The following is a 16,426-nucleotide window of genomic DNA, read 5'->3' as shown; positions in this document are numbered from 1 at the left end:
TTAGCCACAGAACTCGGACAAGAAAAATAAATAAAAGGCATCCAAATTGGAAAGGAGGAAACAAAACTGTCAATGTTTGCAGATCACATGATAGTGTACATAGAAAATCCTATAAACTCTGCCAAAATAACTGCTTGACCTAATCAATGAATTTGGCAAAACAGCAGGATACAAAGTCAATATCCAGAAATCAAAGGCATTTCTGTATACCATCAATGAAACAGCAGAAGCAGAAATCAAGAAAGAAATCCCATTTGAAGTAGCAAAAAGAAAAATAAAATACCTAGGAATAAACCTAACCAAAGAGGTAAAAGACCTGTATTCAGAAAATTATATAACATTTAGGAAGGAAATCAAGGAAGACACAAACAAATGGAAACATATACTGTGTTCATGGATTAGAAGAATCAACATCATCAAAATGTCCATATCACCCAAAGCAATTTACACATTCAATGCAATACCTATTAAAGTACCAATGGCATATTTCACAGACATAGAACAAACACTTTAAAAATTTATATGGAACCATAAATGACCCCGAATAGCTGCTGCAATTTTGAGAAAGAAGAGTAAAGTAGGAGGGATCACAATACCTGACACTAAACTATACTACAAGGCCACTGTAATCAAAACAGCCTGGTACTGGCATAAAAACAGGCACATAGACTGATGGAATAGAAGAGAGAGCCCAGAAATAAACCCAAGTCTCTATGGTCAATTAATATTTGAAAAAGGGGGCAGCAACATAAAATGGAGTAAAAATAGCCTCTTCAACAAATGGTGTTGGGAGAACTGGACAGCTACATGCAGAAAAATGAAACTCAAGCACCAACTTACACCTTACACAAAAGTAAATTCAAGGTGGATAAAAGACTTAAATATAAACTGTGACACCATTAAAGTCCTAGAGGTGAACATAGGCAGGAAAACCTCAGATATTTTACACAGAAACATTTTTACTGATATGTCCCCTAGAGCAAGAGACATAAAGGAAAGAATAAACAAATGGGACCTCATCAAAATAAAAAGCTTCTGTATGGCTAAAGAAAACAGTATTAAAATAAAAAGAGAACTAACTGTAAGGGAAAACGTATATGTTAATGATACCTCAGACAAGGGTTTAATCTCCAAAATATACAAAGAACTTACACGACTCCACTCTAAGAAGACAAGCAACCCAATTAAAAAATGGGCAAAGGACTTGAACAGACACTTCTCCAAGAAGGACACATAGAGCATCCAGAGACACATGAAAAGATGCTCAGTATCGCTAGCTATCAGAGAGATGCAAATTAAAACCACAATGAGATACCACTTCACACCAGTCAGAATGGCCATCATAATAAACAAAGCAACAAACAACAAGTGTTAGAGAGGTTGTGGAGAAAAGGGAACCCTAGTGCACTGTTGGTGGGACTGCAGATTGGTACAACCACTCTGGAAAACAGTATGGAATTTTTTTAAAGAAACTAAAAATGGATCTACCTTTTGACCCAGCAACTCCACTGCTAGGATTATATCCTAAGAACCCTGAAACACCAATCCAAAAGAACCTATACACCGCAATCTTCATAGCAGCACAATGTATAATAGCGAAGCACAGGAATTAACCTAGGTGCCCTTCAGTAAATGAACGGATCAAAAAATGATGGTACATTTACACAATGGAATATTATGCAGCAGAAAGAAAGAAGGAGCTCCTACCCTTTGTGACAGCATGAATGGAACTGGAAAGCATTATGCTAAGCAAAATAAGCCAGGCAGTGAAAGACAAATACCATATGATCTCCCCTTTAATAGGAACCTGAACAATAAAACAAAGAAACAAACAAAATATAGTGAAAGACGCTGAAATAGAGGACAGGCTGACAGTGACCAGAGGGAGAGAGGAGGGAATTTCAGGAGAAAATGGTAAGGGTTTACAGGAACAAATATAAAGGACACATGGACAAAAACTGGGGGTGAGGGGGGGTAATGGGAGGGAGGTGGGGAGGGATGGGTGGGTGGGCTGGAATGGGAGTAAAAGGCAGAAAAATGTACTTGAGCAATGATTAATATAAAAAACAAGAAAATGATCCAGATAATAATTCTCTTTCACATATAATTTCCATGGTTTTCAGAATAATTTGCACATTTGAAAAGATGTTTGGATACTTGTCATATGAGTCTCCAGAGAAAGAAAGTGCTATTGTAAGAATAAAAATATTTCATTAAAAAAAAGAAAAGAAAAAGAAGATAAAAATATGAACGGTAAAATGACAACAAACTCACAACTATCAATAACTGAACCTGAAAAAACAAAAACAAACTAAGTAAACAACTGGAACAAGAACAGAATTATAGAAATGGAGATCACATGGAGGGTTATCAGTGGGAAGGGGAAGAGGGAGAGAGCGAGAAAAGGTACGGGGAATAAGAAGCATAAATGGTAGGTACAAAACAGACAGGGGGAGATTAAGAATAGAATAGGAAATGGAGAAGCCAAAGAACCTGTATGTATGACCCATGGATATGAACTAATGGATGGGGGAAGTCAGGAGGGAATGGAGGTACTGGGCAGAGGGAGATAAAGGGGAGAAAAAAAAGGGATAACTGTAATAGGATAATCAATAAAATATACTTTAAAAAAAGCTAAGGAAATCTGAAAAAAAGAGTGGATGTATGTTGGCATATCTGCATATATATATACACACAGAAAAAGTGTGGAAGACAATGTTACAATCTATTCATACGTATAACCTTCAGATGCAGCATCAGAGCTAATGAGTGGGGAGTGAAAATTTGTTATTTTTTAAACTTCTATATTACCTGAATTATTGAAGTAGGAATTTTGTCACATTTTTATAAGCTTTTAAGTTGTACTGTTTGATAGGAAAAGGTCTGGGTATCATTTTTTTTAATTTTTAATTTTTCTACTTATGTTAATCTATATTTTCTAATTTTCCTATAATGTGCAAACATTGCTTTACTTAGGGGAAAAAAAGGTTAAATGTCCTAGCTGTATTATTTACAATGAATGGGAAATAATTATTTTAAAACTAGATTAAGTATGTAGATGAGAAAAAAATACCCGCTGGTGCCTGGGCAACAAACTTGCTTTTCTGTGGCACAAGAACACTGATATTTCCCTATGCAGAGAACCATGAGCATTTTTGGCTCACACTATTCTGCAGCAGTAGATGGGTTTAATTACCAAGAGGCCAGGCCAAGGCAGGATTCCAGAAATCCTGAGATTCACAATAAATTATAAAATGCCTTAAGAGAATCAGTTCAGAAAAGTATTTTAAAGGGCCTTTTTAAGGCATACATTAGTTATTTTATCACACTTCAGCATTTGTTTAGGAAACACAGGGCAATAATGGAAGTGCCAGCAGAAGCAAGGCAAGTGCACGCCAGTGAGGGCCGAGTCCTTTCATCTCATCAGTTTCCGTCTACGTTCCCGAGCTGATCTTGACATAGCTCATTTCATTTTCAATTTGCAAAATAGAAAACAGAGTCCTCCCCCTTTTTTCCTTCATGGCCTGGATCTGCTTGTGGTCCCTAGGACTTTAAGACGATAATGGCTGAAGGCATTTTGAATATTACCCTTTTACTTCTTTCATGGTACCCATCCCAATCTGTGATTTTCTCTTCATTTATGGTTTCCTTTTGTTTTACTCTTCCATCTTCTCTGCCTGAAAATATACTCCCTGTAGGGATGTGGCTGTTATGGTTACCCCCATGTCCCCAGCACCTGACTTGCCATTTGGCAACAGTAGAAGCTCCACGCATATTTGCTGAATGAATAAATGTTGATGCAATGAGTGAATCCACATACCCACTGCCAAGTCTGCAGGGACTAGAGTCATCTTGCTTGAGTACAGATCTTCATTCTGCTACTTCCTAGCTTGGGGTGATTTTCTTACTACTAAACGAAAGCTTAATAAGGATTTAATAAGGATTTTAGTCTGTTTTGTTCACTGCTGTATCACTAGGACTTAGAATAGTACTTTTCTAAATATTTGTTTCAGTGGACAAATGTTGAATGAATGAATATGCCCAATTTTAGGGCCTGGCTACGATCAGGATTCTGACTCAGCAAGGTAAATGTCATTCAGGTATTCAAATGCCATAAACCAACCTGTTACAGCTGAATCTTAATTCTGGGGTAGGAGGAGGTATGAAATAGTGAGCAGAACAAGGACCTGGAAATCAAAGGGCTTGACACATTGCAAGTACTGACAGTGTCAACAGAAAAATAAACTCTTTGCTTTGATATCCTTATTTCTATGTTGAAAAAGTTGGATTAGATAATCTTTTAAATCCTTCCCCGTTGTTGAGCACTAGTATTGTCATACCTGGTGAGAGGTTCCTCAGGGTCCATCTGGAGCCTGCACAGCAGGCAACTTGCCCAGAGGGCCTGCGGGTTTCCTGTCCAGCCGCAGTCCTCCACAGGCCACCAGGGAGCCTGCGTGCCTTGGTGGTTTGACCACCACTCAACTGACTAAAGGTCTAATGCAGTTCCAGATTCTGGATGATATTCAGATAAATAAACTTTTACATTTCTATCTTTGGTACAAAGATATGTGGTGTACGTATATAACTAGAACTGGTCCAATTGAAAGACTTTAAAATCAACAAGTTTTATAAAAATGAAAATAATATGGGACTAGTATTTCAATAGTCTATACTATGTGCCAGGACCAGATATATAGCTATAACTCTGTCTGCCTGTATATACCTGTAGTCAAACTCTAAGCCTCATACTTTATCTTCACTTTATAGGTAAAGAGATTGAGATTCTAAGAGGAAAACTAATGTATGTATCTGAATCAGGCAACTTAGATTTACTAAGACCTATAATGTAAAAAGTAGTGAAAAAACAAAAGCATAATGAAAACTGGTTCTTACCCTTTAGCAGCCTCCAATCTTTTTGAGAAAATACTTGTTTTTGACAAGACAAGTATTTAAAAGGCACACGCAGACACACAAGCATAAGCCAAAGTGTGTGGTACCAGATCAAAGGCACAAAGTAATACTAGGAACAAGGAACGGGATTATCTCTTATTCGATCCATACCCCGGGGCCTAGTACAGTCCCTGGTGCATAGTGATTGCTCAACATCTACTTAATTTGCTGAGTGCCTACTAAGTGTCTGGCATTATAATAGGCATTAGAAATAGAGTCGTGTAAAACATCTCTAACATCAAGAAGCTCATATGTGTTGGAACTGCTATAGAAAACCTCAGGACAGAGATGAGCCTGGGAAGAGGGAGAAAACGCAGGCAGGAATAAATGAGGTAAAAGGATGGAAACAAAGGCACTGGTGCAGGACTCAAAACAATACTGTGGATGATGACAGGGGTGAGTAGGACAATGGGTAGAATTTATCTCCTAATGGGTAGAATTTATCTCCCAAGCAGAGAATTTATGAGGAAGGGAGTGAGAGAAAAGGCAGATGGATTAAAGAAAATCTACTTAATAACTTGGAAATATGTGCAAGAACCAAATAACACTATTTTAATTCTGAGAATGGACCTCATAGAAGATATTTATGTTGCAGTTGATTTGAGTACTGGAAATAAACTAGTTGGCTCAGGCAGTGAAATTTATTATAAGGATCATTAAGGAACTATTCCACTACATGCCATTCTCTTCTCTGATTACCCAGCCATTCTCATCATTGATATGGGCCTGAGGGCAGTGCACACAGTTTATATTATGGTAGGCATAAGGAAAAAAAAAGTGAGCTTTATTAGGCATTTTCTTAGATTTTCTTAATAGTAATGATTGAAAATGACAAGCATTTTAACTAATGGTAGTTCTACCAATTGTGTGAATTAGAATATATTAAATATTGCTTTAGGGAGGTAAAAGATGTTATAAAAGAATACTTAGGTGAGTTGGAAATGCCAGAGAAAAATATCCTACTCTGGCCTGGAGAAGCCAGCTAACAGAAATTCAATAATAGGGGGAGGTGGGAGGAGTTATAGTCAAAGAAATTTTCTTTATGATAAAACTGATAAATGAGTATAATTTTATTCCCTTCTTGCAGATAGAAGCCTTTAGTGTATTTCAGTGAAATGTGTTCGAGGTGAAAGATTTTGTGTTTTATATAAGTAGTATAAAGAATAAACAGTTTGGGGGAAACATAGTTAAGATTCTTCCCCTTTGACAGTTCTCTTTTCAAAAAATAAGAAATAAATGCATTACAAGATGACCCTGAGAATCCTAGACAGAAGTAGGAAATAGTCTACACACAACCCAGCCAGGCAATTTCAAAGTCTTAAATTGTCATTCTTTTTGTAGCCTAACGTAGTCAAAACATTTGGAGTCAGGCAGTTCTGGATTATAATCCCAAATTTTTGGCTGTTTACCTGTGTGATCTTGGGCACTCTGCCTAACATCTCTAATGTTAAGATGCCTACTTTATAAAATCAGACTTAGAATACTTAGCCACACAGAGGGTGGTTGTTGACAATGAATAAAATTAACAGGATGCTGCATGTAAATTGTTTAGCACAATGCTTTGTAGCTCAAAGTGTGTGATATTAATAGTTAATTATTATTGTTGACATTTTTGGTGTTACTATTATTATATTACTGAACTGGGAATACTCTGAATTTACTCAAAAGACTTATGTTTGGGTCCCAGATCAGCTACTAGTAAGGATCTCTACCTACAAATGGTAATACTATGATAACAATAATCTCTGCTTTGCCTAAATCACAGATTATGGGGGCTCTAAAGGTAATCTGTGTGCAAACTATAAACTGTTAAACAAATTAAAGGATTTTTCCCCTTTCTAGAGTACATTCCCAAATGAAAGACATTCACGTATAAGGTCACATGCCTCTATTTAATGCACTATGAATATAGTAGTACTCTTAATACAAGGGAAAAGGAATATCTATATAGTCTTTCAGCAATGGTGACCTATTATGAATCTGATTCTTCAAAGTTGTATTAATATGTAATCTTCCTGCTATAAAGGTTAGTTTTATAAACATCTAGTAGTATATAATTCACTCAAGTTTAAAACTTGACCCTCTGCTAATAAAATGTGAATATAAATAGGTTATTTCTACTACAAAATAATGGAGCGTAAATGCTTACTAATAATTCCTGCTTCAAAGATTAACATGAGAACAAATGTACTTTTTAAAAATAAACACAAAACCAGGATACAGTTAAGGAAAAAAAAATTCCTTAAACTGTTGGACATCATCTAACTGATTTTGGAAGAATGTCAGTAGTTAATTTTACATTTTGCACATGAATTGCAAGAAGTCTGGGATTCTAAGACTTCTTGCAATTCAGGTGACAGGTTTTGCTTGTATAAAAAATTACAGAAGGCCTGTCCAGAGCTCAGTGGCAAATGGATGGATTGGAGGCCAGTGGAAATTATAACTCAAATTTTCACTAATTTAGCCCCAAAGCTTATGACTGCACATGAACCACATAAAAAATATTTCTTCTTATCATGTAGAACAGATGGAATTTAAATATTCTCCTCCACCTGTATCTGGTATCTTGTGATTTTAAGAGTAAAGATTTGGGTTAGATGAAAGGCAGCCTTAGGAAATTACTATAAGTAAACTATGAAGAGAGTAAAAATATACTTTATGTACTCATAGTTAGACCACATATTCCTTGTTGGTGTCCTTGTTCTCTTTTTACCTCCAGCTGGAATTCTAGACTGAGTAGGATGGCAAGGAAATGAAGGTAGAGTCAAAGTGGGCACTACTGCATACTATTTATCCAATATTGTTACAATGATTCATCAAAAATAAAAGTGGGCTGGCGTGCAATGATGGCTTTGGTCTTGATATTTGAAAGTAAAAGAAGGTTTAAGAATTCAAGATGTACACTGTGACTCCCCCGCAAACCCCGTTCAATACTTGCATAGTTCTGTGCATGCAAGAAATAGGATTTGACTGAATAGGATTACAAATGCTTTTTGCTCAATTTCAACTAACCTTCTCTGCTTTTTCTTTCTATCTGTAGTAATTATACTTATCTCATATATTTTAGTGCAAAGCTCCTTTAAAATAATAAGGCCCATAATAATATATCAAAAGGAATAAATTCCTAAAAGAAGTTCAAGACACGGGAAGCCATATATCTGTGCTGAAAAGAAAGGTTTAGCTGACCTCTAAGAGAATCCAACAGTGTAATCATTGTTTAGAGCAGTTCAAAGATCTGCTTAGTGTCTATGACTTTTGACATTGAGGATGAACATTTAAAATATTTACAAGAGAATGACTGAGTTTTTATTTTTTAAAAAGATAACAGAATAGAACAGCAAGGGTAAGGGTAAATGGATATATGAAAATAAATAAACATGGTCACTTGGAAAACAGTTTTAAAAAGAAAAAATCTCCCTCAGCTAGGAAATGGAAAGGATGTTCAAGCTCCTCCACTATTTAGAGTTGTAAGCAGTGTGGGTGTAAAGCACAGCAAAGAACAACTAGACCCTGTGAATTTTCTACAAGAGGAGTGGGTGTACAAATAAATAATAAACATGCAAGATACAGCTACAGAAATAGAGGCATGCATATCCATACAAAATAGATCACACAACAGAGGAGAGCTAATCTGCATAGTTGTGTGCACAACGATCAAAGTAAAAATAAGCTACTTAACAAAAACGAAATGTCACCCAAATGCTATATGACAACATTCGCATGAGAAAAGAACAAAATCCATAGTCTGGGATGTGAAAAATGTATCCTCCCAATGAACAGATCTCCCCTTGGGAATAAAGGAGCACCCTTACTGGGACTGAAAGGTGTAAATGGGCAGAAAGTTGTTCCAGTGCAATCTCTGCTCCCACAGAGAGGCATGCAAGTCTCTGTAAGCACCTGAGACTTACAGGTGTAAACATCTGCCAAATGGGCTTTGGAGGCTTAAGAGAAACAGCAGCCCTCAAACAGCAGCTCTGTCAACACTGGCAGAAAAAGGGTCTATGTCTTTCAAGGGCTTGATCAGGAAGGCCTCCTGCCTGGGGACAGTCGCAACCACACCCACGTCTTGCTTCTCTGCCTAGTCTTTCTTGGCTCCATCTCTGTCCAGTCTCCAGTTATTTACTGTTAGGTTTTTCTGTGTTTATTATTCACAGCATAGAGAATTGAGCTCTTTTATAAAAAAGATGTTATTTAGAATGTTTACTCATTTAGGTTAAAAAATACCAAATAAGGTTGCATTTGCAGCTCTTCGGAAAATGATTATATGTAAATAAAAATTGGAACCTGATTCTTTTTTTTTAAGATTTTATTTATTTATTTTTAGGGAGGGAAGGGGGGAGGGAGAGAGAGAGAGAGAGAGAGAGAGAGAGAGAGAGAGAGAGAGAGAGAGAGAGAAACATCAATGTGTGGTTGCTGGGGGTTATGGCCTGCAACCCAGGGATGTACCCTGGCTGGGAATCGAACCTGGGACACGTTGGTTCCCAGCCCGCGCTCAATCCACTGAGCTACGCCAGCCAGGGCTGGAACCTGATTCTTAAGATGTAAATTTACATTTAGGAACAAAAAGATGATGTATTATCAAAAAATCAAAATAAAACTATTCAGAGTAAGAAGAAATTGTATCTGAAGTACATTTGGATTAAAGATGACTAAGACAAGTTAACAGGTAAGAGGAAGTCCTGATGTGACTGGGTACAAGTACTCAGCCATGTTCCATAAGAATCATTTCTATGAAATAATTCCAAAGAATAAAGAAGTTGTCAAGTTAAAAAGGAATCTTACAGAATTTCCTAAATGAGATATGCTTTCTACTGCTTACATGTAATGTATACATTTACAAAAAGAAAAATTCAAATTTTTGATGAATAGAAACATTTTTTAAATGATGATCAAGGCTTAAATGAATTCTATGACCCAGTGAACATAATACCTAGAAACAAAAGCAATTTAAAAAAATGTAGCAAATCATCAGCATTAACAAATTTGCTCTCTAACTATTCTGCATGGTTTACTTGCTGGTTCACATCTTCAAAAGTTCCTTACCTGGGCTGACTGTTTGCCTGTTCATGTTTTCCACTGAAGTTCAAACTACAGAGATTTTCCAATTTTAAATGTGAAGAGTCTGATCCCAAATTTTCCTGTGTTTGTTCTCTCAGACGATCGTGGAGTGTTACCTCCTTTTTCAAGTTCATGTCAGAATACGGGCAGCCAAAAGCACTGGTTTGTAATAAAATGAGAACATAGTCGTCAGTTTATAGTGATAAATCAGTGATCCACTGTCATTGGAACAGACATACATCCAGTATTTTAAAACTGAGTAGACATTCTTCTTTGATTAAACACACTCAAATAAGTTTCTTTTCATATTGTCCTTTGAGAAAAATTTCAGGTCCTAGACACTGGTCAGCAGTCAACAGAATGTATGGTTTTTACAATTTTGGAAACTTAAAAACCTAAGAATAATATAAAGATGTGCTTCCAATGGAGCAATGAAAATATTATATAAACACCATTCTAATATTTCCTCCAATATTTATGCAGTGGTTTGACTATATCACAAATATTATGGGTAACTAAAATATTTACCACTGTCAGAGAATATTATGCTTTTGTTTCTTAACATTCTGTACCCAGAAATGCGGTATCTGGATTCAACTTACTCCTCCAGAACCTCACTAGGAAGCTTTGGGTTTGAGTGGGAAGGGACAGCTGCAGGTGAGAGAGGATGGACTGGTGTCAGGGCTGAGCCCTGCAGCCTGGATGTGGTTGAGCCTAACTGCAGCCTGGGGCAGAAGGATCCGCCTGGACAGACGATCAGGTTCCACAGGCTGACCGATTGTCCCTGTTAGATTTCTGTGCACACATCCCTGTCTCCAAAGAGGCCCCAAACCTCTGCTGCTGTTAGGAGTGGGGCAGCCACTGTTGGTAAAAGCACAGGCATAACAGGAAGTTGCCTGCACATGACCCCAGGTAAAACATTTCTTGCTGGAGCTTCAGTTTCTCTCCAGTAAAATGAAACTGAATCTAACTCATAATGGTTGTTGTGACCATAAATCTCTCCCTCTCTCTCTCTCTCTCTCTCTCACACACACATACACACAACACACACACACACACACACACACACACACACACACACACATCATCATCATCACCCGGTAGCTGCCGTCATTACCACAGTATTATCATCTGTATCTAGGAAAGCCCATAGTCAAATGCTTTAATGTTTAGGCAGTTGGTTCTTCTTTAGGAATTAATTTCCTATTTACTGTAAATTTGCTGATACATGGTATATAATAAACTCTTTCTGAATATGTGAAAGACTTCTGTTATTTTAAGGTTATGATAAAATCAGGGACCAATGTGGTTTTTCTTTTATTTTATTATTATTTTTTTTACCATCAGATGTGATGATTTATTATTAAAGCACCCGTTTTTTGTTTAATATAAATGTAAAAACATAACCTTCCCTCCCAGTCAACCAGGTAATTTAGGCAGTTTATTAAACCCAAAGCAGTGAGCTGCACAATAAGAAAGGAAGAAAATGTATTTCTGTCCAACTGTCTTTCTTTTCCTGAAATCTAGGAAGACAGATTTGGGGCAGAGGTGATTCCAAATAATGATCACAGTCAAAGAAAGAAACTCCTTCATGCAATTAGTCTCATTTCATTTCATTTTTAATTCTTAGAGGTGCCAGCACCTAACATGAAAAACGTTGTCTCCTTTTTGCTCTTTGCACTGTTTTGTGAATTTTTATTTCTTCCAGAAGACTCTTGTCAGCTCCTCATTCACATAATAAGTACATCGAGTTTTCCACGGAGAGCCTATAATCAGCCTAGTCTTGGAGGGACTGTAGTGCTCATGTACACCTGGAATTTGGGACAGGGTGGTCAGAATGACACCAGCCCCACCCAACATGTCCGGGTGCCGACATCATGGCTGATTTGCTAGCAGCCTTTTCTAGACAAAAGTGCCCCTTTATATGTATTCTCTATAATTTGTAATAATTAGCATTGATTAGTTTATTCGTTTATTGATTGAGCATCTGCTACATGCTAGGCACTTTAGAGAATAGATATCTAGAGAGTTAAGAATTATACACCAATAAATACAATTTATAACAACAAAAAGTTAGCCCTATTGAGTGTATGCTATAGGTCCATTACCATTCACTATGATTTATATATATTATTTCTAATAATTATTACTAAATACCCAAATATGATATTCATATTATTTATTTTACAGGTGAGAAAACAGGCTCGCACAGAATAAGCAACTTTCCAAAAGATGCCTGGCACTTTCTTGGGAAGCCCCCAAATTGATCACCTAATCATTAGCACCAAACAGGTGGGCAGAAGTTGGACAAGGTTTTTAACACCATCAGAAAAAAGGAACACAAAGGAAACCATGGCATAAATCTCGTAGAAAGAGAAGCCAAGGCAGATATTTACAGGGTAAAGCAAGTACTTGGTTTGCCATGGTTCAGGGCTAGAGGGATATATGTCCGCATATGCTAGTCCTTTGTGAGGAATGGAGATGTGATAAAGTACTATTTCCAATAACAACAGAGTAGAAGTGATCTGTTTAAGATGTAGCATATGAGACTTAAGGGAGATTTTAGAAAGAACTTTCTGCAAATAAAAGTTGAAATGCTAACCTAAGGGAGATTGGGAAATGTTTATTTCAAGCACAGCCAAGCAATCATTAAGATACTCTGACTCAGAAGTTTTGCTGCCCATGTAACATATACTCTCAATTTCAGATTTTTTTAATGATCATTATCGTGAATTTTCTTAATTTCATGTCATTACCCCCATATGAGAAAAAAAACTGATTGAAGAGATATGCCTAGGTACGATAAAACCATTTAAAACTTACCTTTCATTTAGTCAAACATTGGGTAAAATGGTTGGAGAAACAGTCTCTTTAGAAAGTTGTTGACATAAACTGAAATGTCTATGACTTAAAGCTCTTTGATCAAGGTAAAACATCAATATCCATCAATTTCTCACATAGAAGGAAATAGCATATTCAAATTTCACTCATTATAGGCAGAGATAAGCAAGAGTAAAAACTTCAGGCTAAAGTCCTGAGTAGCAAGGTCTTGGGGGAGACATGTTCTTTTGGCCAAGCAGACCTTCCCTATCTCTCCTTAATTCGGTTTGTTTGTAGTTTTCAGGGAAAGAAGGAAGAGAGGAAGAGGCAGTGGAAACTATTAGGCTGACTCTAGGAAACTGCAGTTTTAAAAAGTCAGGTAATCAAACATTGGGAATTTCATATGGTTCAAATGAATAATTTATTTTAAAAATGTCAGCCCCAAGCTCTTCAGTAGCAAAGCAGATGAATAGAAGGCAAATGCTAAAGAAGAAAAAAGCTGCTAGACAGTTGTAAACTTTTAAATGAAATTTTTGACAGATCTAAAACTGAGATCCTAATAGTTCTCTTCATAAATAGAAACATAAAAATGACTGCAATTAAAAATATTGGTTTTGCTATGCACCCCAATGTTCATAGCAGCACAATTTACAATAATAGCCAAGTGCTGGAAGCTACCTAAGTGCCCATCAGTATATGAGTGGATCAAAAAATGGTGATACAGTTACATGATGGAATACTATGGAGCAGAAAGAAAGAAAGAGCTCCCACCCTCTGTGACAGCATGGATGAAACTGGAGAACATTATGCTAAGCAAAAATAAGCCAGGTGGTAAAAGCCAAATACCATATGATCTCACCTTTAACAGTAACCTAATAAAACAAACAAACAAACAAGGAAAATATATCCATAAACTTTGAAATAAAGAACAATCTGACAGTAACCAGAGGGGAAGTGGGAGGGTATATTGGGGCTAAGGGAGAAGAGTTGTCAAGGAACATGTGTGAAGCAAAACATGGACAAAGCCAAAGGCCGGTAGAATGGAGGGTGGGAGGTGGGGATAGCTGGGGTGGGAGGGAGTGGTGGGGGAAAATGGAGACAACTGTACTTGAACAAGAGTAAAAAAAAATAAATAAAAATTTAAAACAAAACAAAAAAATATTGGTTTTGCTTCTCAGAATATAAGGTATAATTCTTAACATCTGAGGGTATATGAAAAAGTAAACTATACTTTTTCCTCAAAGAGCTGCCCTGTACTCTTCCGAAGAGTGGCATTCCTGACTGATGTCCCACATTTGAGTTATAATAAGGTTGGGGTTGGAGGGAGCAGTATGAACAGGTGATGCCGAATCCTTGATTTTTGCGTTGAGCCCAACCTCTGAATTCTTTTCTTCCTTTCAGGGCAGGTGTACCTGATTCTACAGGTTGGTGCAGTTTCCCCACATTCCCAGGACCAATCCTGATCTGAGGCTGGAGGAAAGTTGCTAAACTCACTTCTTCATTCCAAAGTCCTAGGGTCCCAACCTGAAGCAGGGTACCAGGTCTGGTACCTACGCTCATGCCTTGTTCACGAGACCTACTCAGCCTCATTGGCACTGGATCCTCTAGCTTCGCGTCTGCCTTGGTCTTTGTTCCTAAATACTTTGTTTGCTGCCATGACTAGAATTCAGGGCTCACCCTGTTAGATGTAAGCCCTGTGTTCCTACTTTGTTTCTGCAAGTCCCTTCCCATAGTAAGACCTCTGCCTCCTAATCTCAACCTAGGAAGCAAGGTTCTACTTCCCAGATATAACCTAGTCAGTCTTCCATGTACTTACACACTGAATTAGTCTCTATTACTATGCTTTGCCCACTAATTGGGATCTCTTCCTTCTCCTTGGATTCTTCTACTTGAGCCAAACCCCTTGGGCACCAGATTCTGCACATGCAACTATATTATCATCTTGTATTAATAATGTTCATTTTCTCATACCCAAGCAGCAAATTTGGTTCCTGCTTGTCTCTAACTACCCTGTTCAACTGGAAATACAGGGCTATGTCAAGTCCTAGGAGGTAAACAGTTTGGACCACGAGGTTATAACAAAGTTGTCACAACATACCTTAATGGCAGCTTCCCGGTCAGTTTGCAGCTACACCCCCAGGGTGGCTAGGAGGGGCCTGGGGCCCCAGAGTCCCCAGCCAGTCCTTGTAGCCCGAGCAGCCCCCTCCAGGCTCTAAATCCCTTCCTGTTCCCAAGTTCTAATATCATTTTCTCTCTGTGACACAACGTTAAGAGGTTAGGAAGCATTACAAATTTAAGCAAAAGGCAAAAATAAAACAGCCCCCTTAAGTGCTGTACTTCAAAACACAAATAAAAAATAAAACAGAGGCAGAAGCATTTCAGGAAAAGTGTCAAGTTGTTGACAACCTTTCTCCTGATCCTGAAAAGTGAGGTCACCCAAAGTAGGCAAGTGGCTCCCAGGAGCAGCCTTTATTTAGGAATATGCCCTCATATAGCCCAGGAATTAGGGATATAGTTCGATTCTGAGTTCTTCTCTGATGCAATGAACCCAACTCTTGATGAAGCCTATTGTATTGCATATTTTTGTCTTAATTTTTTTACAAGCCAACTGTATTCTTTTCCTTCTAAGACCTAGACAAGATGACATAGAAGACTCATTTAAGATATGAGATGTGAGATATAAAATTGGAGGTTAGAGTCTAAAAATCTCTTCATCTGTCTTCAAAGCATGAAGATTTCTTGCTGTAGTGTATGGGTCTCACTGGAAAGTGTTCAAGGAAGAGGGGGTCTCAGAATTAAGCCTCCCAGAAACAAAGGGCAGCAAGGAAGCGCTGAATGGGTGCCTCTGTCAGATCATGAGAGAGGGCACTGAGACCTGACAAGGGGATGAGGCAAGGAGGCAGGAGGGAACAAGGTGAGGAAATGCCTTGCAACTTGGCCTTGGACCCTGAGGGCCCCGTCCTGTTGGCAGCTGCCCACACCACACCTGCCCCGTAAGAAAAGCAGCACCCCGTCACCCTACTCAGTGTTGTTCCCAGTAGTCTGAATACTGTTTGTTCTCACTGCCATTTAAATGTATAATGTTCACTCATTTTCAGTCAATAGGTGGGTAGTCTAAAGTTACACAGTATAAGAATGTTAAATAAACACCTTTTGTTCTTAGGAAATACTGATTTATTGGCCAAATGGCAGTGAACAGCATGATAAATACTGAAATGTAGATTATTGCAATTATAGAATACCTATAATACTTTTCACATAAACTTTTAAAGACTAACATGTGACTTAGATTGTTGCTGATTTTAATTCTAAAAAGATTAAGAGCAAGTATAAATGATACGTGTTGGAATACAGACCAGGAAGGAAGCATCATCGTAGTATTTTAATACCTAATGAAGATGTAACATGACTTTTATTATTTTCTTCTCAAATAGGGATAGGCAAAACCCAATTGTTACACATGAGATTACAAGTATTAAGGTCAACTTTCTTCAAATTCCTATAGCTTTAAAATGAGATTACCCAAGATACTATGGGTAAATTTTCCCTGATTCTGAGTAACTTTGTCCATAAAATAGCTGCTATTTTCACTTGTCAT

General features: G+C 37.5%; 1 protein-coding gene across 1 annotated transcript in view; it reads right to left on the bottom strand.

The window, feature by feature from the left end:
* L3MBTL4 (L3MBTL histone methyl-lysine binding protein 4) overlaps window positions 1-16,426 on the bottom strand; it is a 418,336-nt gene that overhangs the window by 113,204 nt on the left and 288,706 nt on the right. Inside the window, exon 15 of the mRNA XM_045850314.1 lies at window positions 9,994-10,167. Within this exon, the coding sequence (XP_045706270.1) occupies window positions 9,994-10,167 (174 nt within the window). The remainder of the gene's footprint in view (window positions 1-9,993; window positions 10,168-16,426) is intronic.

The sequence above is a fragment of the Phyllostomus hastatus genome, unplaced genomic scaffold, assembly GCF_019186645.2.
Source record: "Phyllostomus hastatus isolate PE091 unplaced genomic scaffold, TTU_PhHast_1.1 phas_contig_80, whole genome shotgun sequence".
Taxonomy (NCBI): domain Eukaryota; kingdom Metazoa; phylum Chordata; class Mammalia; order Chiroptera; family Phyllostomidae; genus Phyllostomus; species Phyllostomus hastatus.
Note: the sequence above shows the minus strand (reverse complement) of the source record. Positions and strands in the feature narration are given on the sequence as shown.